Genomic DNA, 26,039 nt, shown 5'->3' with positions numbered 1-26,039 from the left:
TCTCTGTGTGTGTCCTAGGGAACAGATTGTAGAGCATAGACTCCTGTGTCACTGAGCTGCTCGGGATAAAAAACCTCGACCAAAAACCAGTGCATCTTTCTCCGGGCTTCCTTTGCTAAGGTATGTGCCAGAAGGAGATGTGCGATAGTCTCAAACCCCTGCAGTTGCTTTGAGGTCCAAGGATCTGATGGGTAATGCCCTCCTAATTACTAGCAAAGCAATGTCTTGTTGGAAAGTTCTGATGATGAGGCATTCTGCCAAATTACTTTGATAGTCTGCTCAGGGAATCACGCAGAAGGATCTACCATCTCCTTTTCCTGCAGGTTCTCGAAGGTGTTACATGCTGACCAATTCCTGAAAGACTAGTGGTCTGAGGTGTTTTTCTTTATAAATTTCTCCACAAGAAACAGTGATAAGGAAGGTCCAACCACTTGCACAGTTCCAGACAATGAGACCAGTTCCATCCTTCACAACACTGGGGACAGGCAAAACCTCAGTAGGAGTGACACTTGGTGTTTGTGTACTGGGATCTGTGCACAGCTTGATGCAGCTGAACACAAAGGTTGCCATCAGGATGAAGGCAACATTAGGTACATCCTTTGCCCCTTTATTCAGAGTTTTGTATATGGTATCCCTGTGGACACGGTCCATCTTAGACCTCCAGATGAAGTGGAAGAACGGTTAGGTGACTGCAACGGCACACTTTTGGGATCAGATCTGTGCTACATATAACAGAGAGGGCCGTCTAGTAGGGTACGGTTTATATGCTCTGCCCAGAGGCAGGTTCTTGGCTCATTGCCTGCGATGCTTCATCCTGAGCCATTTTTTTGGCAGTTTTTCCTCACTGGTGGTTTGACATTTCCTTCTATTCTGAGAAGCAGTTCAAGCAGGCAGGCCCCAAGTCTACCTCAGTTGAAACAGGCATGGTAGCTATGCAGTATTCAGAACCATATGCTAGCCACCTGAGCTATTTGGTCAAATACATTATACCTTTTTGAAGTTAGTGGCATTTGTCTTAGCCTGCCTGGTGCAAAAACACCTTTTGCCTTCCTTGTTTGGTCAGTGTCTTATTTTAACATGAAAGGTGAGTAAATGCACTCTGACTAACCTTGACCAGTTTGCCGTAATCCTTTTTAACTCTGGTGCATTTTGCAGTGAGGCAGACAAAAGGGGCAAGGGTCAGATGAAGATCCAACAGCATGTTGTTGAGCACTTTATCAAGGAAAAATAAATATCTATCAGACTCTACTTAGAATTTAATTGAATTACAATAGAAAACAGTCTCGAGTCTCCACCAGTATCTACTTATTGACACGTGCTTCCAAGGATTTACAACACCCATCCACAGATCCCTACTACTGTATTTGAACTGTTTGTCTGAAAGGACTGATAGTGTCTGTTCAATAACATGTTTCAAGATGGATGCAGCCTGGCTTGCTATGTTCTTCCAGCCTCCTGCCTGTCTACTTTGGATTCCAGCATCTGTGATTTTTTTGGTCTCTAAAGATGCTTCAAGATCTGCAGTCATCATTTTGGGCTTTTTCGCCTCTCGCATAGGGCTAGTTCTGGTCTTCAGGTTGTCTCACCGAGGTGGTTTCTGAAGATGCAGTTGAAGAAAGGTGCAGACAGAGCTGGGGCTCCAAGTTGCCCCTTTTATCTCTCTCTTCCTGCCCTTCTCAAAGATTGTGTGGTCTGTGTCCAATGTTAGCATTGGGTGGGGGAGTTCACAGAGCTTTGTTCAACTGTCAACTGCTCTCCTGGCCACATTATACCTCTGGCCTCCTACTGATCCGGGTGCCACCAACTCTCTGTAAATTCTTCTTACAAAGAAAGTTCACTGGAGGTGGAAACAACGGTTAATCTTGAAACAATGTGGCTGTTAGCACCTAACCAGGTAGTTCCAGGTCTGTCTGGTCTCAACAGGAAAGTGATTGTCCAAGGCCTGGCTGTGTAGTTTGCAAATTTTTGCATTTTGAGTTTTTATCCATGCTCATGAAACACAATCACTATTTCTGTAACAACAATCCTGGAGTTCATGGGTCACCTGACAACAGTCTTATCAATTCTTTTGACCAATAGAGATAGCATTCAATTGCTACCTTGTTTCCTTAGGCTTATCAAAGAACCTGATAGTACCTCCACAACCTGGATGTCTTGCAGGTTTTCCATGGCCTTAATTTACAACTTTATGATCTGTATCTTAGCATAACATCCCCTTTGGAGTATTTCAGGAGTCAGAGGTGTTAATTTCTGTGCTGTATGAGGCTGCTTTAATATTCCATGGTTGGGACTTATGCTGCTGTTTCTCAAATTTCTTATTGATGATACCATCACTATATACAAGGAGTGCAACAAAGGTTCATCAAACATCGTTCCCAAGCTGGTGGACTATCCCATGAAGAGAAATTGGGCTTGTGTTTCCTGGAGTTTCAAAGAAGGCAAGGTCACAAAGAGTCATAAACAGTAAAGAGTCCTACAGCACAGAGACAGGCCCTTTGGCTCAAACTGCTCCACACTGACCAAAATGTCCATCCAAGCTTACCCTATTTCCCTGCACTTGGCTCATATCCTTCTCATCCTTTCCTATCCATGTATTTGTCCAATTGCCTTTTAAATGTTGTTAATATACCCACCTCAACCACTTCAACCAAGCATTTCATTCCATATGCATATCACCCTCTCTGTAAAAAACATTGCCCCTAAGGTACCCTTTCATTCTTTCCCCTCTCACCTTAAACTGATGTCCTCCAGTCCTCGATTCCCCAACCTTGGGGAAAAAGACAGAGTGCATTCACCCTATCCATTGTCTCTCATGATCCTATACACTTCTATAAGATCCCCCCTCAGTCTCCTATGCTCTACAGAAAAAAGTCCTAGCTTGTCGAATCTCTCTCTATAACTCAGACAGATGAGTCCTGACAACATCCTTGTAAAGTTCTTCTGCACTCTTTCCAGTTTAATAACATCCTACCTATAGTAAGGTGAACACAATACTCCCAAATGCAGCCTCAACAACGTCCTGTACATCTGCAACATAACTTCGATACTCAATGCCCTGACTGAAGGTCAGTGTGCCAAAACCCTTCTTCACTGCCCTGTCTACCTGTGACTCCACTTTCAGAGAACCGTGTACCTGAACTCCAAGATCCCTCTGTTCCACTACACTCCCTAAGGCCCTACCATTCATCATGAAACTCCTACCTTTCCAAAATGGAAGACCTCACACTTATCTATCTTAAACTCCATTTGCCATTTCTCAGTCCACTTCCTCAGCTGATCGAGGCCCTGCTGCAATTTCTGATAACCTTCCTCTCTCAGTCCAAAGATGTGCAGGTCAGGTGAATTGGCAAAGCTAAATTGTCCATACTGTCAAGTGCATTAGTCAGAGGGAAATGGGTCTGGGCGGGTTACCCTTCAGAGGATTGGTGTGGACTTGTTGGGCTGAAGGGCCTGTTTCCACACTGTAGGGAATCTCGTCTAATCTAGTAAGAAAACCTCCTGAAGTTCCCAAATCTTCATGTCTTTCTCCACAGTAAACACAGAGGGGAAGTACTCACTGAGGACCTCATCCATCCCCTGCAGTTCTACACATACATGTCCACTTTGTTCCTTGAGGGGTCCTATTCTCTCTCTAATTTCATTGAAACATGCAAATATTTAATGGGATGGACAAACAGATGAAAGTAAAATTTTTCTCCTGGTTGAGGAATCTAGAACCAGGGGAACAGTTTCAAAATAAGAGAATACTATTTAGGTCTAAGATTAGGAGAAGATCTTTTAATCAGAGGGTTGTGATCCTTTAGCATTCTCTATTTCAGTGGACTATGGAGACTCAGTTTTTGAGTATGTACTGTATAAGCTTGAGTTTGATAGATGTATAATTCTCAGTTGCATACAGATTGTGAGAATTAGATGAGTAAAAGGTTTTGAACTGTTTGATCATCTATGATCATGTTGAATGACAAGGCTTGATGGACTGAATGGCCTACTCCTGTTCCTGTGTTCTGTTGGGCCAACAGCAGCTATTCCATAAAATCTAACTGGGATTGTAGAAGGACCACAGCATCTTCTTTAACCCAAAGTTCCTTGCTCTCTATGTCGCCCAGTAACTGCCTCCATTCAAATATGCCTGCTTCCACACTGTAGGGACTATATGATCTGTTGGTGCTGATAAAGTGTACGATGTGCAGAAATTCAAGGTAATAGTCAATTCATGCCTTAATCTATTCACTCAAGTTCTGAATTAACCTATATTTAAGTCAATTTTCATAAATTAATCAGCAAATCTGAGCTAGGAATTATCCAGGATTCATATTTTTCCAGATAAATTTTAGCATTGATAAATCATCCCAGTGTTACTGAATATTTACAGTGTACAGTCTTTCCCTGTCTGATCAGCATCATTTGGTGCAATTATCTCAGCAGATCATTTCACTCTACTTGCCGTGATTTGGAGGAGCTGGTGCTGCATGGGGTAGACAAAGTTAAAAATCACACAACACCAGGTTATAGTCCTCATTCCTGAAGAAGGGCTCATGCCCAAAACGTCGATTCTCCTGCTCTTTGGATGCTGCCTGACCTGCTGCACTTTTCCAGCAACACATTTTCAGCTCTGATCTCCAGCATCTACACTCCTCACTTTCTCCACCAGGTTATAGTCCACTAGCTTCGAAAGCTAGTGCCTCCAAATAAACCTGTTGGACTACAACCTGGTATTGTATGATTTCTAACTCACTGTACTCGCACTAGCCAAATTTCACAATTAATTGGCATGTCAACAAAACTAAGCATCTGCACGCTTAGTCAGCTGTAAAACCAAGTACTACTTTGGTCAACAAATGTTTTCAATGTTTGACAGTGTTTACCTAATCTCTCAACTATTCATACATGACCTTTGGTCCATTGTTGAAGGAAAGCTCCCCATTACATTATAGGAGCCAGAGTGCAAAGGAAGTTTGAGCTTGGCTCAGTTCTCAACGATTTGAACTGCATATTTGTATCTGGTACATCTAAAATTTTGAAAAATGATGACATTTATTTATTTCCGATCAGATTAGTAATAAAATTTGTGTTGTTGAGTAGAACGAGTAAACCAGTATAGCGGTAAACCACTAGAGCTTTTTTTTAACGGTTTCAATGATTCCTTTAATAATTCTAAACTCCTCCTAGTTATATGCTACTCTAATCAATGGGCAATGCAATTTGATGAAAAGTTAATCTTTTAAAATCTGTGCAGCAAGGTGTTATGATCTGCACAAAATAGACAGGTAGTAGAACCAGATTTAGTTATAATTCTAATCAGGGAATTGGATAAATAATTGAAAGGAAAGTGTATGTTGGACTATGGGGAAAGGGAACTGGGCTAATAAATACTCTCAAAGGGCTAGCACTGGCCTGGGTGGACAAATCCTATGCTGTACCCCCATTCTCTAATTTTGCCCTAATAATTTTCAGTTATTGTAAAATTGATTGTGTAGTTACAATCATCAAGAAGAACTGAGACTATATTACTCTGTGTGAAATCAATTGTGTGCAGTTGTATTTATTGTTTTATATATAAAACAATGTTCAGATTTAATCAGCAAAAAAGTTTTAGAAAGAGAAAATGTGCTATCTTAAATTAACAAAAGTTTGTAAGTGTTGGTGTTTTCCCTTTTTGCTCTCTCTGGAATATTTATTATAATTTCCTCCCCACCTTTGAGAGTGGCACAGTGACTCAGTGGTTAGCTCTGCTGCCTCACAGCGCAAGGGACCCAGATTCAATTACCACCTCAGATCTGTGTGTGAGTGTGCTCCAGTTTCCTCCCACAATCCAAAGATGTGCAGGTTAAGTGAATTGGCCATGCTAAGTTGCCCATAGTGTTCAGGAGATGTAGCAGCACCTGTGGAGAGAAATCAGAATTAATGTTTCAGGTCCAATTACACTTTCAGACCTGCTGAGCTTTTCCAGCAATTTCTGTTTTTGTTTCTAATTTACATCATCCACCGTTCTTTTGGTTTTTATCAAAATGATTCGGTGGCTTTAGATATCATTCCAGTGCCAACATGTAGATGGCAAAGGAGGAGCGAAGCATTAGGGTGACTGCTCTGAAGTTTGAAGAGAGGAAATGTTGGAGGTCCACTGGCTTTGTTTTAATAGGTAGGGATGCAACTACACATTGCCAATCCCAAGAAGAAGATAGATAAATACATAGAATCTCTACAGTGTGGAAACAGGCCCTTCGGCCCAACAAGTCCACAGTGAACCTCCGAAGAGTAACCCACCCAGACCCATTCCCCGCCATATTATCCTATATTTACCCCTGATTAATGAACCAAACTAACACATCCCTGAACACTATGGGCAACTTAGAAATACACAGCAACGTGTCTAATCAAATTTCTGTAAATTTGTGCATCAGCACTTCTGGTGATTGTTGTATAACCTGGTGTCTCCAAAGGTGCAATGCAATGTAATCTGACAATTAATCAGCCTTCTTTTCACTGAAACTCTCCTATTCAAGAAATTGATTCAAAAACAGAAATTGCTGGAAAGCTCAGCAGGTCTGGAAGGGTAACTGGACCCGAAACATTAATTCTGATTTCTCTCCACAAGTGCTCCTAGGAGAGTCCCTGGTTTCAATGAAAAGAAGGCTGATTAATTGTCAGATCACATTGCACTGCACTTTTGCAGAGACCAGGTTATATAACAATCACCAGAAGTGCTGATGCACAAATTTACAGACTGATTATAAATGTTGCTGTGTTTTTCTATACAATAGTTTAACTTTTAATATAAAAGGAATGATTATGGTCTGGTTACTTGTTTCCTATTTGGAATAAACATTGACACAGTAAACACAGTCATTGTTACCACATTGAGATCCACCTTTCACATTCAGACTGCAAGACTCTACCAAGTGATTGCATGACACATGAGCACAGCCTGTTTCTGGTGAGGACGAATGTATAGTTGTAGCGCCCCCTGCTGGCTCATCTTCACATTGCACCAACAAAGGAAAGTTGTTTGTTTAATTGCAGAAAATATTTAATCACATAAGGAGACAATCACTGTCGTATGTTGATGAGTTGAGCACCATACCCTGTTCTTATGAGGGCACCCTTGAGTAGTTCCAGGTGTCCATTACATTCCCCATCTGAACAGATCCTGTTATGCATAGGGCTTGTCCATAGAGGGTGGCTGTTTTAAGATGTTTCGAGTGGAAGCTGGAGAAATGTAGCATCATGAGGTTTGCGGTAGAGTGAGGTGCTGAGGTGCCCATCCTTGATGGAGATGCATGTGTCCAAGAATGAGACAGAGAGTAGTCCATGGTGAACTTGATGGTGGGATGAAACCCATTGATATCACTGTGTAGTTGTTTCAGTGACTCCTCTCCATGGGTCCAGATGAAGAAAATGTTGTCAGTGTACCTGGTGTGTATAGTGTTGGTTGGACATCCTGACAATCACCTTTGACAACACCAGTTCTTCATCCAGACACATGGAACAGCTGTGGAGACAAAATTTGCACTCCCAAAAGCCAACATTTTCACGCACAGGTTTGAACAAGACTTCATCTCTACGCAGGTAAAAACAATGACTGCAGATGCTGGAAACCAGATTCTGGATTAGTGGTGCTGGAAGAGCACAGCAGTTCAGGCAGCATCCAAAGTGCAGCGAAATCGACGTTTCGGGCAAAAGCCCTTCATCAGGAATAAAGGCAGTGAGCCTGAAGCATGGAGAGATAAGCTAGAGGAGGGTGGGGTGGGGAGAAAGTAGCATAGAGTACAATGGGTGAGTGGGGGAGGGGATGAGGTGATAGGTCAGGGAGGAGAAAGTGGAGTGGATAGGTGGAAAAGGAGACAGGCAGGTAGGACAAGGCCAGACAAGTCATCGGGACAGTGCTGAGCTGTAGGTTTGGAACTAGGGTGAGGTGGGGGTGAAGGGGAAATGAGGAAACTGTTGAAGTCCACATGGATGCCGAGGTTGAAGTGTTCCAAGGTGGAAGATGAGGCTTCTTTTAGTTTGTATTGTAACATTAAATGTAAATTTGAGGTCTGAAAGAATAATTGGGGTGGGCACTTGAAATGCAAGCAGGTTTTGTTTCTGTTTGTATCTGGAAATCACAATGCAATTTTACAAGCTATTTTAATGTGATCTCAAAAACTCCAGCTGCTTGATACCAATCACAACAAAGCTGTCTGTTGGCACAACACCTATTGATCAAAGCATTCACTGCTTCCTCCAAGTCCTGCCTGCATTGTATACCATCTACAAGATTAACTGCAGTAATTGATGCAACTGCAATTGCACTTCAAACTCTATAACCTACAGTAGCAGCAACAGACATCCACAATGTGCAAGTTGCTTTCAAAACCACATACCATCTTGATTTGGAACTATAGTTGTCCCTTCACTTGTCGTGAGTCAAAAGCAGGACACACTAAACATAAAAGGTGTACCTATATCATATAAATTGTGACTGAGGACTTGCAAGGGTTATTGTACAAGCTGCATATTGGCTTACTTTTCCTATGTTAAAAGTCAAACTTTCATATTGTCCACACAGCTGCAATTTTTTGTTAGGAGTACAATGCTGCAAAATCTTTTAAGGTTTCAATTAAATAATTACTTTGAAATCAATCTGACAGTAAGCTGCCACACAGATGTAGTGATCTTGGGTAAACGTGAGAAAAATAATTTGTGGAAGACTGATGTGTGTAGTGAAGACCACAGACCTAATCCAATTAATCTAACCTGAATCGTGAGAAAACTTTGAAAAGCAGAAATTTAGAACAAAAGTGATAGTCGAACACCGATTAATCTAAGGGAAGCCAGCATGACTTAAAGATAACTTGTATAATTAAAACAAATTTCTGGGGAAATTAATTGTGTAATAGACTTGATTAGTTTTTTTAATTAACAAGATAGCTGAGTAGGTTGAAAAACAATGAGGTTGATTTAAATATGGATTTCCAAAAGCCTTTGATGAAGTGGCCTTAAACATATTTGTTAGCAATGCTGAAGTCCATTGAATAAGTTATGGCAAAATAGATCCAACTAACAAACAGTAGAATCTTAGATGTACAGCATGAAAACCCCCTTCGGTCCAACTCGTCCATGCTGACCAGATATCCTCAGTCTCCTTAGGTTAATCTGAAGTAACAGTATCAAACCATAATCTTTTTTGTCAAACTAATGGCAGATTTTTAAATTAAAAAATATTTGATTTTAAAATTGCAGCCATTTCAACACTTTGTGAAAATAACCATATGTGACACTGACAACCAACTTCACCTCACCAATTCTCATATTCTTCATCAAGACTGCTTATCTGACTGTCAGAATTGGATGGGCAGCAATTTCCTTCAACTAACTATTGGGAAATCTGAAGTAACTGTATTTTGTCCCTTTCACAAAATTGAGTGTTAACTACCAACACCCCCTTTCAGGTAACTGTCTCCATTATCCAAGTTTAAACTTTGGTGTTATGTCTGACCCAAAGATGAGTTTTCAACCTTTCAGGCTCCCTTTTGAAAACCTACCTCTGTGGCCAACCTTTTGATTTGTCTCATGTTGGTGTGATGGTTCAGATTATAATCCCATAAAGCACCATGGAATGTTTTATCTTAAATACACTACAGAAATACAAGGCAGCTTATACTGAAAACTTTTCAAAAATCCCAATCAGGATGACTGAATAGGAAATTAGCATACACTAAATAATATACCCATGAGGATGGCCTTAACTGGTATCTTGGAATTATGTCACACACCAAGTGATCCCACTGTGCACCCAAGCACACGTATACACACACCCTCTCACAGGCATATACTCTGTCACACTCACGTGGTATGGTATGAATTTGCATTTGCAGATACATTCTATATTGTTCAAAAAGCACAATCTAGATTAGATTAGATTACTTTAGAATAGATTACTTAGTGTGGAAACAGGCCCTTCGACCCAACAAGTCCACACCGACCCGCCGAAGCGCAACCCACCCATACCCCTACATTTACCCCTTACCTAACACTACGGGCAATTTAGCATGGCCAATTCACCTGACTCGCACATCTTTGGACTGTGGGAGGAAACCGGAGCACCCGGAGGAAACCCACGCAGACACGGGGAGAACGTGCAAACTCCCAAACTCTGTAGGCAGTCAGTCCATGTGACATGTTATAAATTCCTACTTTGAAAATAGAACCAATCTGATTCAAGGTAGGGATACAGACTCTTAACCTCACATCTTTAATGCATGATCTGAGCTGAGATGTCACCTTTAGTTACCTCAGGACTGTGACTTGAAAGTAGTTCTGGGGATTTATATATTAGAAATCACTCAAAATGTGCATCTCCATTCTAAGTGATTAAAGACTTAACAGCAATCTACATTTGTTCAAGACATCACATCAGTTTTAGGATAGTTTGATCTTTTACTTTAAATTGTGTCCTATGATCCTGCCCCACTAGCTACTGACTGAGAAGTGGTGCTCTGAAAGCTTGTACTTTCAAATAAACCTTTGAACTATAACCTGGTGTGTGAGATTTTTAAACCTTATACTAAATAAGAACTGGCAAGCATACGTTTGAGACAATACTGGAGATAAAACAAGTGAAGAAAAGCTTTCCTAACACCATGACGTGCAATTTCTAATCTGATGTAACCACATTCATTGGAATATGACTGAAACTTCATTGTTATAGTGATATGTATGAGGGACTGACTTTCCATAAGCCATATGGCATGTATAAGGCTTTCTCATTCAGATTGTAAATGATCTATTCTAAGCAACACAGATTCTTAACTCCAACTTTACAAGGCAAGTAAGATAAATTTAATGGATAGTGAACATATTAAAAACAACGCTATATTAGACTGAATCACAGGTGAATTTTCTGTAGATTAGATTACTTACAGTGTGGAAACAGGCCCTTCGGCCCAACAAGTCCACACCGACCCGCCGAAGCGCAACCCACCCATACCCCTGCATATACCCCTTACCTAACACTATGGGCAATTTAGCATGGCCAATTCACCTGACCCGCACATCTTTGTAGTAGGTTTACCTCTATGAATGATTAGGCATTTGTAAAAAATACTTTGCAAGTAGGCTACTTTTGTGAATATGTATTACTGCCGTTCATTTTAACAACACACCCAAGTCGAAGCAGCATGGTAATATCAGCATTTCGGAAATAAGGTGGGTGAAACAGAATCCAGTTTAACATTGCATGTTTTTGTATTTCATGGTATAATTATTTCAAGAATGCACAACTGTAAATGCATTTGGCTGCATCTCTAACAAGTGATGCAGAATGAGAACAACTTGACCGATCCATGTTACATGGAATTTATTCCTGTCAAATTAACTTGATCTTTCTTGCCAGCAAATAAAAACTGCACAGATACCCAGAATTTCTGGTTAACCGAGCATTCTGTACACTTTATCAGGTAATTGCACTGAGCAGTTTGAAACAAACAACTGAAACAATATCAAACTTAGAAAAGAAACTCTTGACATCAGTACTGTTACAAATTGATTTTATTGCTTTGTCATGTGGTCTTCAAATTACTTTCCAGGCAGGAGGATGCCATCATACTGAAAAACAAAAGAAATCAAAGTTTAACCAAACAGTGTACTAGTCAGCAGTATGTTTGCCAAACTGATTAGTATGCATCCTAACTGTACCTAACACACCACAACTTTGGTTCACTTTCAAAGTGCAATGCTAATGTTCAAGCTAATGTAATTACCTACAAGATAGAAGTCTAAAAAGAGCACAGCATCATTTTAGAAACTGAAATTAAAGCTCTTCCAGTAAATTTTAACCGGTCTTCAGAGACAGCACCAGCAGCTCAAATACCATTCAGTACAAGTGACAGCTGAAGAGACTTACATTGAACAAAAGTAGGCATGTTGCCAGCTGAGTTCCCAGGCTCAAATGGATAAGTACTTTATCGTTAATCGTTTCATCCACAGCTCATAAACTCATTATCAATTTACTAAACTTTAAATATATAAATGTGACCCAGGTTAGTTTTAGAAAACTTTATTAGTAATGTCCATCATGTTTGTAGTGTCTGGCTACTGTTTATTGATTAGTGCCAATGCTTGGAGCTACCAGCCAGAATGTCAGTGATCATTTGGATTAACATAAAAGGCATGATCCATTCAGCAATCCATTTACAGCATGCAAGAAATTCTTGCAACAATCTGACCAATCATACAGCTGAAATCTTCAAGCAAAGACACTGCTGGAAAAGCAGCACACTGCAATTTGTATTAGTCAAACTACAGTATTACTACAAGTCACGATACCTATACCCATTCACACAGGTAATTCTCAAATTCCAATTCTGGATTTTCTCTTGAAAGGAGATTCCATTAGGATCTTATTAGGTGAGCAAGAGCTTTTCTTGACAAATAAAACCATACTTGTTTGGTAGTACAGAACTAGAGTAATGCTGCAAAAGATATATTTTGTCAAAGCTTTTTGTCTTGCACTCATCAGGACAATTTGTAAGAAATACCAATGAGAATGGAAAACACATTTCAGACTGTAGAAGAAGAAAGTGCTAATTTGCTGGCAGGTGGACTCTGATTGGATCAATTACCACTCTTTCCCCATACAGTATAAATATTACTTTCCCACCGTCTTGTGACGCTCCCTGATGAATACAAGAAAAAGCTTTGATAAAAAGCTGATATCCCCAAAAATAATAAATACTCAATTTCACTTCAACAGTTGTATTCTGCATCATGTATTATTTAATAAAGTATTATTTTATTGGACACATGAAAAGGATAAGATGCTACTTGAAAGCCAAAACATTTTTAAATCAGGAATTTTGATGTAAAAACATTTAAATCTTGCATTATTTCCAGCTTTACCAATGGTAGTTATTCCGCAACCTCCTTGGAAAACTAAAGGTTTAAAGTAACCTGAAGATGAAGATGGAGATAGACAGAATAGAAACATCTTGACAGCTTCAAATTCATAGTTTATATTTGTTTATATCAAAGGTAGCGGGAACAAGAGACAGCCAAACCAGAGAGACGACTTACTTTTTGCTGAAACCACCTCATCGATTCTTCCTTGGAAATCTTGTGTTTTGAACCAATGCGCCCCCTTTTAACCTTTTTATCAGAAATGCTGAAACCAGGCCGCCCCATGACCTGTGAATTACAAGCAAAACAAACTTAAAACAGATTTCTGACAAGAAATTCAACAAAAACAAACTTTCCTTCTGCAAAAGGAGTTTTCATTCCTAAAAACAGAGATTTAATTGTCAAGGTTACACAAAACAGCCATGTGTGAACTTCAGATAATATAGCCACCCAAATAGGTAACCATAACATAACCAGTGCACAAATATAAAGTTACGGTTACTGTACTACATATAAGTGCCTAGGTATGATGTTCTTTAGAGGGTTGGTGCTGATTTGATAGGCCTAATGGCCTCTTTTTGTACTGTAGGGATTCTATGAAAGTAATGCTAACAGCGTCAATTTAAGGTGAACAGCTCCTTCCATACCATGTCAGGGTCCTCACTGCAAAAATATATCAGCTGTTTTTGATGTGGCTACAAGACTTTTTCTGCTGCTCCAGGATTTACAAATATTAATGGAGTTCTGAACTAGTCATCAGATGAACTGTATTTACCTCTAATCTGTGTTGCATCTTCACAGAATAAATCATGACAACATTTCATATACTGGCACTAACGACAACATCGATTTGTTTGACTAATTCTAAATACAAACCACTTATTGAAAGAACATGGATGGGAAAAATGGTGTAGCCTTCCTTTTAAGGCAGTGTCGTATTGCAATCCGAGCTTGGGAGTCAACTGATTGCCACTATTCCTTACTTACCCATGTAAATATGTAGGAGAAAGTGAGGACTACAGATGCTGGAGATCAGAGCTGAAAATGTGTTACTGGAAAAGCGCAGCAGGTCAGGCAGCATCCAAAGAGCAGGAGAATCAACGTTTCGGGCATGAAGAAGGGCTCATACCCGAAACGCCGATTCTCCTGCTTTTTGGATGCTGCCTGACCTGCTGCACTTTTCTACAACACATTTTCAGCATGTAAGTATGTAGTCAGTTTTACTGTAAGATAGCTGCACTGAAAGGAGCTGTTGATCTGTTGGGGACCCTGGCTTCTATTCTGATGTCTGCCGAGCTAGATGTCTGGATTAGGGAGCTGTTGCAGCTTAAGCAAGGACCAGATTGTTTTGCTGGGAAGAAGGTTTGAGACATTAACAATCGGAAACAATTAAGCCAGCACTGGCGTTTGCAAGGCAAGAAAGACTACTAGTCTACAAAGTCCAGGAAGGTGTTAACAATATCACGTTGTTAGCAGCTATGATGTAAACTGTTTTATTCCAAGATAAAAGAGAGCTAGTTCCTTAAAGATAGCTAACTAATCAACTGTTCTACTGGATATGAGGCACAAGTGGCTGGCGTTGACACACATGCTGGCTGTAACACGCTGTAACATGGGTCACAACAAGCACAACTTCAGTATGTCATATCCCAGCATGTTGTGGTTGTCAGAAGAGCAAGTTTAATGGACTCTAAAAGCTTGCTGACAGTAAGGAAAATCCATTAAACCAATCACTAGTCTTTAAATGCAACCAGCTGGTGTTACCATTAAAAGGCTCAGCTCATTATCCATCAATATTTGTAATGAAATATTAATCTTTACAATCAGAAATAGTGACCGATTACTCTAAGCAAGTACACATTTTAATTAACAATGTTGATATCCTGATCTTGAGCTACCAATAAAAAGGATATTAAAACTCATTATCTTTATCTGTGTTGCACCACATTGCAAGAATGTAATGAAAAAGCTGAAAGCAGTTTAGGTTACCAATATAACAGTGGAGATGGATTTTAAGAGGAAAGTTTTCAAGATATCTCTGAAATGAAGTTCAAAAATTTGCCCAGCATGCAGTAGAGGGAGGAATACCAGGAAAGCCGCTCACAGGTTCTCAGTTTGGGAAACAAATAGAACAAAACAGAAGTAAATCCTTGGAAACTAAGCCTCACTTTTGGCTGGGACTGGGAAAATTACAGGGCAGTAAAAGCATAGTATAAAACCAACCCAAGAAGTGGGGCTTTCGGTAGTGTTAAGTAAAAAGCCCTGTTCTACAATTTAAAACAACTTATCTGACTTTAACAATCACAATTCTCAGCATTCATGCTTTCAACCAGTATGCAGCAGCACAGTGAAATTACCAGGAAGCAGTATCGCTTTCTGTGGACTTAAACAGCTGTGCATGCGCAGATATCCATCACCGCGCAGATGAGAAATCCACTGATTCTGCAATCTATCTGTATACATGGGTCCAAATATATTACAATTGTTGAACAACTACTGAACTAACCTGCCTGCCTGGACATGTATCCACATTAGCTTGGATTTGAGTGTGAATATTTTGGAATTTTAAAAAATTAAGCACTGATCTATCAGAATAAATTCTTAAAAGAAATGGATGAGTTTCTTGTCAAAAGAAGTGATTATTCTGCTAATTCTGTTGATGAAACATCTGGACCCAAAAAAAAAGCAAGAACTGTTCAGAGATCAAATACTGAGCACTATGTGACCTTTAGACTTTCATGGACAGGAAAGGCTGCTTGCTCTTATCCGAATTCCTCACTCTCAGAGAAGCTGACAAAGAGTCAGATGTACAGCATGGAAACAGACCCTTTGGTCCAACGCATCCAAGCCAATCTGATGACCTAAGGTGATTTAATCCCATTTCCCAGCACTTGGTCCATATCCCCCTAAACCTTCCTATTCATATACCCACCCAGATGCCTTTTAAAAAGTCATAATTATACCAGCCTCCACCACCTCCTTTGGCAGGTCATTGAATGCACACACCACCCAGTGTGTGAAAAGGTCGTCCCCTCAGGTCCCTTTAAAACCATTCAAACCTGACAACATCTTTGGAAATCTTATCTGAACCATTTCAAATTTCACAACATCCTTCTAAGAGGAGGGAAACCAGAATTGAACAGTATTCCAAATGTGGCCTAATCAATGTCCTGTACAGCCACAACATGATGTCCCAACTCAAAGGACTAACCAATAAAGTCAGGCATGCGAAATGCCACCTTCACTATTCGGTCTGCCTGTGACTCCACTTTCAAGGTGCTCTGAACCTGCTCTCCAACGACTCTTTCTTCAGCAACACTCCCCAGGACCTTATCGTTAAGTGTATAAGTCCTGTCATGATTTGCCTTTCCAAAATTCAGCAGCTCACATTTATTTAAATTTAACTCCACCTGCCACTCCTTGGCCCATCTGATCATGGTACCTTTCTTCAATGTCATTACACCACAAATTTTGGTGTTATCTGAAAACTTAACCATGTTGCCTATGTTCACATCCAAGTAATTTATATAATTAACAAAAAGCAGTGGACCCAGCACCAATCGGTATGGCACACCACTGGTCACAAGCCTCTAGTCTGAAAAGCAACCCTCCAACATCACCCTCTGTCTCCTACCTTTGAGACAGTTCTGTATCCAAATGGCTAGTAGTTGCACCCACACTGGTATTTGCACTCATGAGTTTGAAACATTGATGCTTTTGATTTTTCTTCAGCTTGTTCTATACACTATTGTTCTGAAGTTAAAGGCATGTACTGTATCTTTAGGAGAGAATGAATGCTGTTCTGAGCTGTGAGATTACAAGCACCTGTGTAAATGACTAAATGGCAGTCCCAGAGCACACTGGAAAATTGAAAATTTGTAACACTTGGCTGTGAAACGAACACCTGAGTTTTGGCTGCTGTTTTGACAACAATTCAAACTTGACCAGTTTACATTATGCCTCAGGATACTAAAACCCGATTGAGTTTGAATTTATTGTTTTGCCAACATCGAACCAATGAGATGATCTGATGTTGGGGATATAAAAACACAGACATTTTGAAAATTGGCAGTTGCTCTCTTCCCATCGAGATAGATCCAAGAAATGAGGAAAGACTCTCTATCAAAAGGTATCTTTTCATATGAAACATACTCACAGTAAAAAGAAAGATGACAACTCAGGGAATTTAGCAGCTGCAAGAATGAAGTCAGAAAACGACAGCAGCTGCATGCTTTTGAAATTAAGTTGATGTAATTTTAATAAGTGTCACATTGGGACATCATATTGTTAGAGTCGGAGGCAGATAATAAGCAGTTAAGAGAAAGCGGGTGGGTGCTTAGGAGTTGTGAATAGTTTAATGTTCACTTTCAGAATGAAAAAAATTGTTATTTTCTTTAAATACTGGAATTTGGGAGTTCTCTCATTCATTTTATATTAGATTAGATTCCCTACAGTGTGGAAACAGGCCCTTGGAAGAGTAATCCACCCAGACTCATTCCCCCTAACTAATGCACCTAACTCTATGGGCAATTTAGCATGACCAATTCACCTGGACTGTGGGAGGAATTTTAACAGATAAGGTGAGGTGAGCTTTCCTGGATGTTTGTTACCACCATGCCATAACAGTTTGGGGGCTTGTCTGAGATTTGGACAGATTTAAACAAATTTAGAATACAAAAGATCCTAGCAGGTTTAAACACTTCCCGATAAGTGTCCTACATTTTTAAATAAAATGTAGGTGAGAAAATTTGTTTAATTTTGGTTATTTGTGGTTGGTTAAATTAAAAGTAAGGAAATAGCTCTTAACATTGGTAAAGAGGTGTTGGGGTTTGAAGATGTTTCTCAAATATGCCAAGGAAGTTTAGAAAGACAGATGAAAGACATACTTTTACAATTAGCAAACAGGTTAGAATTGGATTTAACCAAGGACAAAAGGAAAGCTGAAATTGTAATAGAGTTGGTCAAGCACTCTGTTGTATCAGGGAAACAGCCAAGTGCAGTAGAGTTAGAAAAACTTAATGCAACTGAGGCAAATGGAGTTAAAAAATAAAGAGAGAGGGGAAGAGGGAGAGGGAGAGAGAAGGTTCTTCGCTGAGCAAAGAGAGAGAATTTAAACTTCAGAAGTTGCAAGCTAATCAGGAAAGTCAAGTTAACAGGATGGAGATGGAGAGAATGTCATGATGTATACAAATATGTGAAAACATTGCCACATTTTGATGAGAAAGAGGTCAGAACCTTTTTTATTTCACTTGAAAAACTGGCCAGGCAGAGCGAGTGAAGTATTTGTAGCTGTCAGATGATGGGTCAAGAGATTATGCAGATGTCAAAAGGGCTATTTTGAATGCTTATGAGTTCATACCAGCAGTGTATAGACAGTGGTTCAGAAACAAAGAAACCAGGTCAGACTTGTATTGAGTTCTAAAGAATTAAACAGTCATTTGGATAGATGGGTATGGACCTTAAAATAGATAAGACCTAGGAGGCTCTAAGGGATTATTTTGCTGCAGGAGTTTAAAAACTCACTTACAGAGATGATATGAATTCATGTGGATGAACAGGAAGTTCAAGAAGTGACAAGAGTGGCAGAGATGCCAGATGAATATGCATTGGTGCATAAGGCAAAATTTAGCTTCTTTCAAGAATTTCATCCTGTGAGGAATTGAAACTGGTAGAAGGGGAGATCTTACACTGAGTACAGCACATCAGTAATAGTTTACCACAAGTGAAAAAAGCCTAAGAGGATGCAAAGGAGGTGAAAGGCCTCAAGTGCTTCCACTGGGACATGTAATGTCACAGAGCTGGTGGTTGAAGGCAGGCACTGTGGGAAAAGAGGTGGTAAAAGAGGCTAAGCCAGAGGACTATTGAAAGTATTAAAGGAAACCCCAAGAAAAAAGTGCAGGTGAGTGCACAGCCTAGGTGGGGCTGGGTACTGAGTTAGTGCCCGATCTCTATAAAGATTTTACCTCTTTGGGGAAGTTTACTCAGAAAGAACAAAGGGAGAAGGGAAAGTTAAAATTTTGAGATATGGGATCTTTTTCTGACATGTTACCAGAGTGGTAATTTGTAGAATAGATGGGACAGAAATTTAGCGCTCCCTTGTGTAAGATCAGGTTGGAGAGCTAAAGCAAGACTGGCGAAGGAACAGTGAAAGTGATTGACAGTGTCAGTTCCAGGAATACAGTTTGTTCTTGGGAATGATTTAGCAGGATCCAAGGTGGGAGTGACGCCCCTTGTTACGGAGAAGCCAAAAGATGATTAGGGAAATGAGGTGTTAAAATACCCTGGAAGTTTTCTAGACTGTGTAGTAAGAAGATCTCAATATCATAAGTCACAGCAAGAAGCAAAAACTAAATAGAAAGACAAAGGAGTTCAGTTTCAGTTAGCTGATACCCTATTTGATATAATGGTGCAGGAAAAACCAGAACAGGAAGAGAGTTAGACATTCGTGCTTAGTTCTGAAAAGCTGATTGACTTACAACAGAAAGACGAGATAGATACATACATATACATAGGTAGATAGATAGATAGATGCATACTTAGAAAAGGAGTCAGAATGCATTCCTGAAAGTTATTATCTTAAAGATAGAATTCTAAGACAAAAATGGAGACCATGGCAGGTTAGTGCAGAGAAGAATTGGGCTGAAGTGCACCAGTTCGTGTTGTCGGTAGCATATAGACAGAAAGTATTACGTGTAGCCCATGAATTACCAGTAGGACGTCATCTAGGTGTGAGGAAGACACATGTTAAGGTAAAAAAAGCACTTCTACTGGCCTGGACTGCACAAGGATGTGGTTAAATTTTGTCATACATGTCATATATACCAAGTGTAGGTAATCCACAGGCAGTAATAAAACTTGCACCTTTGTTGCCAATTCTTGCATTCAAAGAACCCTTCCCACAGGTTATGATTGCATGTGTAGGTCCCCTCCCTAAAACTAAACGTGGGAACCTGTACTTGCTAGCCATATGCCTCCCAGATTTCCGGAGGCAATTGCATTATAGAGTATTAAGGCAAAAACGGTGGAGGAGGAGTTAGTAGCTTTCTTCACGTGGTATGGGCTATCCAGAGGGATTCAGTCAGACCAATACCAAGATTGGAAGATCGTATAGAGAACGTTGGACAAGCCACTTACATCACAAAGTTGGACTTACTGCGTGATTATCAGTAGGTATCTTAAATCAGAGAAAACGAAAGAAGTTTCTATGTTTGTAAACCCAAATGAGGCTATATCAATTCAAATTGAAGCTCTTTGGAATGAGGGACGCACCAGCCGCATTCCAAAGACTCATGAACAAAGTTGTGGCCGCATTAACAAGTTGTAAATTTATCTGGATGATATAGTGATCTTTAGAGAGTCATGGTTCACATGGTACAGCTGGCAGAGCTCTGAATGATTATGCCAAAATCGGTAATGAAATTAAAGAAAACAGAATTTGCAAAGGCAGAGGTGACGTTCTTGGGACATAATATATCAGTCATGGAAGGCTGACCTCAAAGGCCATAGAGACGGAAGATGAAGGCCACCAAGGAACTTCCACGACCGACTTTGGAGAAAAAGGTGCTTCGATTTTTAGGACTAAGCGGATTCTAACAGAAGTTTGTTACAAACTTCAGTAGCATGGTGGCAACGCTAACAGATTTACTAAAGAACACAAATTTCAGTGGACAGAACAATGTCAGGAGGCATTTGAGAACTTAAAAGCAGTACTAACCACACCAGTTTTAGCTACACCAAATGTTTTTAAACGCTTCAAAATTGCAATTGATGAGAGAGATATAGGAGTTGGAGCTGTGCTGCTACAGGATGATGCTGGAATTGAACGGCCAATTAGCTACTTTTCAAAGAAACTCAACACCCACCAGAGAAAATACTCGACCATTGAAAAAGAATTAGTTTGGTGCTGGCCTTCCAACATTTTAATGCTCATGTGACGAACAATGTGTCAGAGACCGTTACATACGGTGACTGAGCACAATCCTTTTACATTCTTGGACAGATTAAGTGACATAAATCAGACTATTTCGTTGTAGTCTTATGTCACAGACTTTTAATTTACAACTTGTACATGTTGTGGGTTGTAAAAACTTGATAGAGGATACGTTATTGCAGCTTTAAAGGAAAACAGGTAAGATTGGACAGAATGCAATGTTATATGTGTGCAGAAGTTAATATGAAAATATAACCTAGATTAGTGACCTATGTATTTCATTGCAGTGGACTAGGAATTGAAAATAAATGAAGCCATCTTTTCATTATGATGGTTCATTTTTTTCTAAAGAGGGGAGGTATTATGAAGTTGAAGATGTGTACTGTACGTTTACAGAGAGTGAATGCTGTTCTGATTTGAGAGATTACAAATACCTGTGTATTTGACCAGATGACAGTCCCAAAGTGTCAATTTTCTAGTACAATCTGTAACGCTTGGTTGTAAAACGGATACCTAAGTTTTGGTTGCTGTTTTGACAACAATCCAAATTTAACCAGTTTAAATTATGCCCAAGGATATGAAAACCTGATCGAGTTTGAATTTGTTGTTTTACCTACATCAAACCACGAGACTCTCCGATGTTGAGGATATAATCAGACAGAGCGCAACCGCCACCGGGATAGATTAAGAAATATTCTCTATCAAAAGGTACCTTTTCATATGAAACATGCTCGCAGTAAAGAGATAGATGACCACCCAGGGACTTCAGCAGCTGGAAGAGTGAAGTCACAGATGACAGCAGCTATGTGTTTTGAAATTAAGTTGATGTAATTTTAATAAGTAACATACTGGAATAGCACATAGGCAGATGCAGATACTAAGCAGTTAAGAGAAGGGAGGGCTTAGGAGTTGTGAATAGTTGTTGTTTAATGTTCACTTCTGGAGTTAGAAAATTAAATTGATGTTATTTTCTTTAAATAGTGGAATTTGGGAGTTCTCTGTCACCCATTTTAACAGATAAGGCAAGGTGAGCTTTTCTGGGTGCTTGGTTTAATTAACAGAAAGCTTTACCGCCACATTGTAACACTGTTACAAACATCTCTAGAAAGGCCATAACCATTGTGAATGCAAGTAAATGTATCACTTATGAGCAATTAATTCAGCTGAAAAAATGGGTCTGCGATTAAATTGTTTGCCTCATTTAAGTCCACCTTGATACTAAAGAAGTTGGGAGCCACTGACTTACCACATAGAAATCCAGGCCATAAATTCCAATACTAGGATCATACTTGATGCCCAGATCAATGTGCTCTTGGATACCAAAGCCAAAGTTTCCAGTGTTGCAGAAGTTACTCTTCCTCAGTTCATACTCCCGAACCTGAACATAAAGATAGGTAAAATTATACAGATCTGAAGCAACATTTTAATCAATTCGCAGTGAGCAACTTTGGAGTTGGGAAATGGATCACTTACTTCTCCTGCACAAATATCAAGGTTAACTGCTCACAATCCGTGTAATACATGGCCAGAGGCTCAGGAAACCTACTTTTACATATACCATCCAAAGGTTTAACAGCTAAACACAGTGGCCAATTAGTACTAAGCCACAAATACATGTTAGACCCTAAACGTAGCCTCGGATTCACACTTCTTAGCTGTGTGAAGACTATCATTAGCGCTGGTTTCCTGGATCAGAGGAAAGGTGGAAAAGGCAAGTCAGCCAGGATCTCTTGTCAATTCCATTTGTCAGCAAATTGGATAAACAAGTGAAAACGTGAGAAAGGTAGCTGAGGACACAAGACTTACATGACATCTCTCAAAATGCAACACACACTCTGTTCACTGCTTAGGCAAATGAAGTCCACATAAAATGGCTCACTTTGAGAAAGTTACAAGGTGCTATGGATAACTGTATCTTGGTGGGAGCCAACATCTTAAAATGCTTAGAAAATGGGACAGGGTGGGAGGAAGACTAAACATTCTATATCAAAGGACTCCAATGCACACTTCAGACTAACATACCCTAATAAGGTATTTTCTATTCCCCCACTTACGCATCTCAAGATTGCACTAAAAACTGTTTAACAACTACATACAAGATCATTAGTTGCAGAGAAAAATTTTGTCCGTTGCTCTGGGCTGGATTTAAACGTGCTCTCCAATGGTGAAGTCAGTGTGCTCTACCCACGCACATGCTAATCCCAGATCACTTCCAACTGAAAAGTGCTCATAGCATTACAAAAGATTGAATCCTGATGAAATAATTCTTCTCCCACAATAGTAAATACAGTTGTTCTATTTGGTGCCTTTGTTCCTCCCTCCTTCAACTAATCAAGCAGCTGAATTTATTCATCATATCCATCAAGAATAAACATCAATCTACAAACAACTCACCTTTAGACCTTTCTCTAGAATTTCTTCAGCTTTGGCTCCTCTGATTGTGCAATGAACAGCAATCTTCTCATTTCTTCTAATACCAAATGAGCGCACAGTATAGCGAGCTGTCAGAGAGATAAGTGAGTTTAGCATTTGCCTTGGTTATGTTCTCAAATGCTGACCACCTGCTCATTTCAGAATGAGGCAGTTAGAATTCAATTTTATTACCAAAGCACCCTAAAAGCCAGGCTGCAAAAAAAAAGCAATCAAACAGATCATTAATAAATAATCTGAAGTGCAATGCAAAGAACTGAACATTCAGCTGTAAATTTGAAGTAATCAGTGACTAAATTGAACTTAGGACTGGATCATTGAATTTTATAAAGGTGAAAGCCATTTGGCCCATTCTGTGCACCAGAATTGGACACTATACTCTTCCCGAGATCTATGAATAATTCAAAAAGATTTAGACTAAAAGTCCTAGGATTTTAAAAATTTTATCAAATCATCTTGCAATATTTTGGTATTAACACAATTTATCTGCCCTATACAGAGGAACCTCGAATATCCAGCTTTCAATTATTTGAATTTTCCGGTAAGATTGCAAGGTCCCGATGCTTGGCTAAACTGTGTTATTCGGCATTCGATTAACTGAATGAAATACTCCCCGACCGTGTCCTTCAGATAATCGAGGTTCCGCACTACACACTAAAATTATTTGATTTATATCACAGCTCTTCCAAGTTCTTTTCAAGATACATCATTTCCTTATGTTAAAGCTATCCTGCATTAAAGTGAATTTGCCCTGCGTCTGACCATTTCACCAATCTCCCCATATTAATCTGAAGTCTGTTTCTATTCCCCTTACTGTTGACTGCATATCTAAGTTTCCTGTTATCCACAAATGTTCAAATCATACCTTTCCACTTAAGTTCAGATAATTAACATTTGTCAAAAAGATAAGTGGTTGATGTACTGACTGTGTGGGGACATCACTATATACTTCTTCCCACTCTCCCAAATAATCATTCACTGACTTTCTGACAAATCAACTTTATATCCAAGTTGCAACTGCTCGTTCCCAATTCCACAGGCTTCACTTTTACAGAACACACACTTTCCCTGGAGTTCTACACAGGCATGCACCCTAAACCCCCACCTTCCCCAGAGAATCACTCTAATATTGTCCTGTACAGGGCAAAGGTGGAAACTGTCAAAAAGTTGCAGTTAAAAAGTTGTGTGCGCGCGCATGTGTGAGCAAGCACTATTTGGAGACTTACCACCCCCTTCAAAAATGCAGCAGCAGTCTTGCTGTTGGTGTCCAGTCTGGCTGCTCCAGAGAGGGGTTGGGGGCAGGCAGGTTTGGGGGAAATTTGGGGGTGGGGTGCGCAGTGTTGGATGGGTTTGGGGAGAGGGTGGTGGGGTGTTGGACAGGTTTGGGGAGAGGGTGGGGGGGTGTTGGACAGGTTTGGGGAACAGCTTGGATGGTGTTGGATGGGGCCGGGCGAAGGGGGGCAGTGTTGGACAGTGCTTTGGGGGGGGGGGGGGGGGGGGGGTAAGGTACCGGACGGGTTTGGGGTGGAAGGGGGATGGTGGTGGACTGGTTTGGGGGAAGAGAATGGAGGTGGGTTTGGACTGGTTTTAGGGGGCACGGTGCAGGATGGGCAGGGTTGGTGGCAGCATTGGACGGCAGGCAGAGATGGGCAGGGGGTCGGGCAGGGCAGTGTTGGATGGATTTTGGGGGGTAGACAAAGGTTGTGTTGGATAGGATTGGGTGCAGGCAGGAGGTAGTGTTGGACGGGTTTTGTGGGGTGGGCAGGGGTAGCGTTGGATGGGGCTGGGGTGCATTTAGAGGGTGGTGTTGGATGAGGTTGGGGGCCAGGTAGGGGGCAGTGCTGGACAGGGTTGGCTCTTTCATGAACCAACACAGACAATGTATAGAATGTCATCCTTCTGTACTGTAAAAATTTGATGTTTTTGCAATTATGAATCAGGATTTCATTTGGAAATTTGTGGACATTTTTTAATTTTAGCTTGTGAGGAGTTGTAAACAAGTCGTTGGACGAAGATGGGCATATGAAGCAATACATCAGGTAGGAGTAGGAATACGTTAACACTAACCTTTGGAAAACACTGGGGTCTGGCCAGTGAGTTGCTCCAACACTTTAGCAGCTCTGGTGAGTCTGTCACCACTTTCACCTACGCAGATATTCAAACATAGCTTCCGAATGCGGAGCTCACGCATAGGATTTTCCTTTTTTTCACCCTGAAAGAAATTAATAAAGACATCACATGGACAAAATGCAACAAAAGTCTGTTAGCTCAAGAATAGACTCAGTGGCCATTGCTATCAATACAAGATAGTGAACAAGAAATTGAATAAAGAATTCAGGAGAAACTCCTTGCCTCAATGTGACAAGAACATGGAACTTGCTATTAACGTAAAGAGTTGAAGCAAATAGTATGGATGCATTTAAGATGAAGCTGGATAAGCACATTATGGAAAAGACAATAGAGGGTATAATGATAATGAAGATGGATTAGAGAATCTCAAATTGAGCATAAGTGCCAGCATGGACAGAATGGACCAAAAGCCTGATTTTGAACTGTACGTTCCATGCAAAACAAACAAAAACAGTTAAAAACATTTAATTTGCTTGAAAGAAGAGCCTACAGAGGAGCAGAAATGTAATATTATAAAGTAGTTGCATGTGAGCTATTTTTCCATGTATAGAAGTTTGTTGCACCATTGCTTCTTTTACAGAAGAATTAAACATCAGCTTTTCTCCCTACATTTGACTTGATTTAGCTAGCCTGATCAGAACAGTCATAAATAACTTGGCATTTATCCTACTTA

The 26,039-nt window shown here is 40.1% G+C and overlaps 1 protein-coding gene across 1 annotated transcript; it reads right to left on the bottom strand.

Moving 5' to 3' along the window:
- Positions 1–10,798: 10,798 nt before the first annotated feature.
- LOC132807333 (large ribosomal subunit protein uL5-like) lies at positions 10,799–25,457 on the bottom strand. The gene is made up of 5 exons (XM_060821569.1): positions 25,304–25,457; positions 23,201–23,307; positions 22,053–22,184; positions 13,054–13,164; positions 10,799–11,586 (listed from the first exon to the last, which is right to left on the bottom strand). The coding sequence occupies exons 1-5, from the start codon at positions 25,425–25,427 to the stop codon at positions 11,557–11,559; spliced, it is 504 nt and encodes a 167-aa protein (XP_060677552.1). The 5' UTR covers positions 25,428–25,457; the 3' UTR covers positions 10,799–11,556.
- Between the last annotated feature and the right edge of the window lie 582 nt (positions 25,458–26,039).

This window comes from Hemiscyllium ocellatum, chromosome 3 (assembly GCF_020745735.1).
Source record: "Hemiscyllium ocellatum isolate sHemOce1 chromosome 3, sHemOce1.pat.X.cur, whole genome shotgun sequence".
Taxonomy (NCBI): domain Eukaryota; kingdom Metazoa; phylum Chordata; class Chondrichthyes; order Orectolobiformes; family Hemiscylliidae; genus Hemiscyllium; species Hemiscyllium ocellatum.
This window is presented reverse-complemented; position numbering and strand designations above follow the sequence as displayed.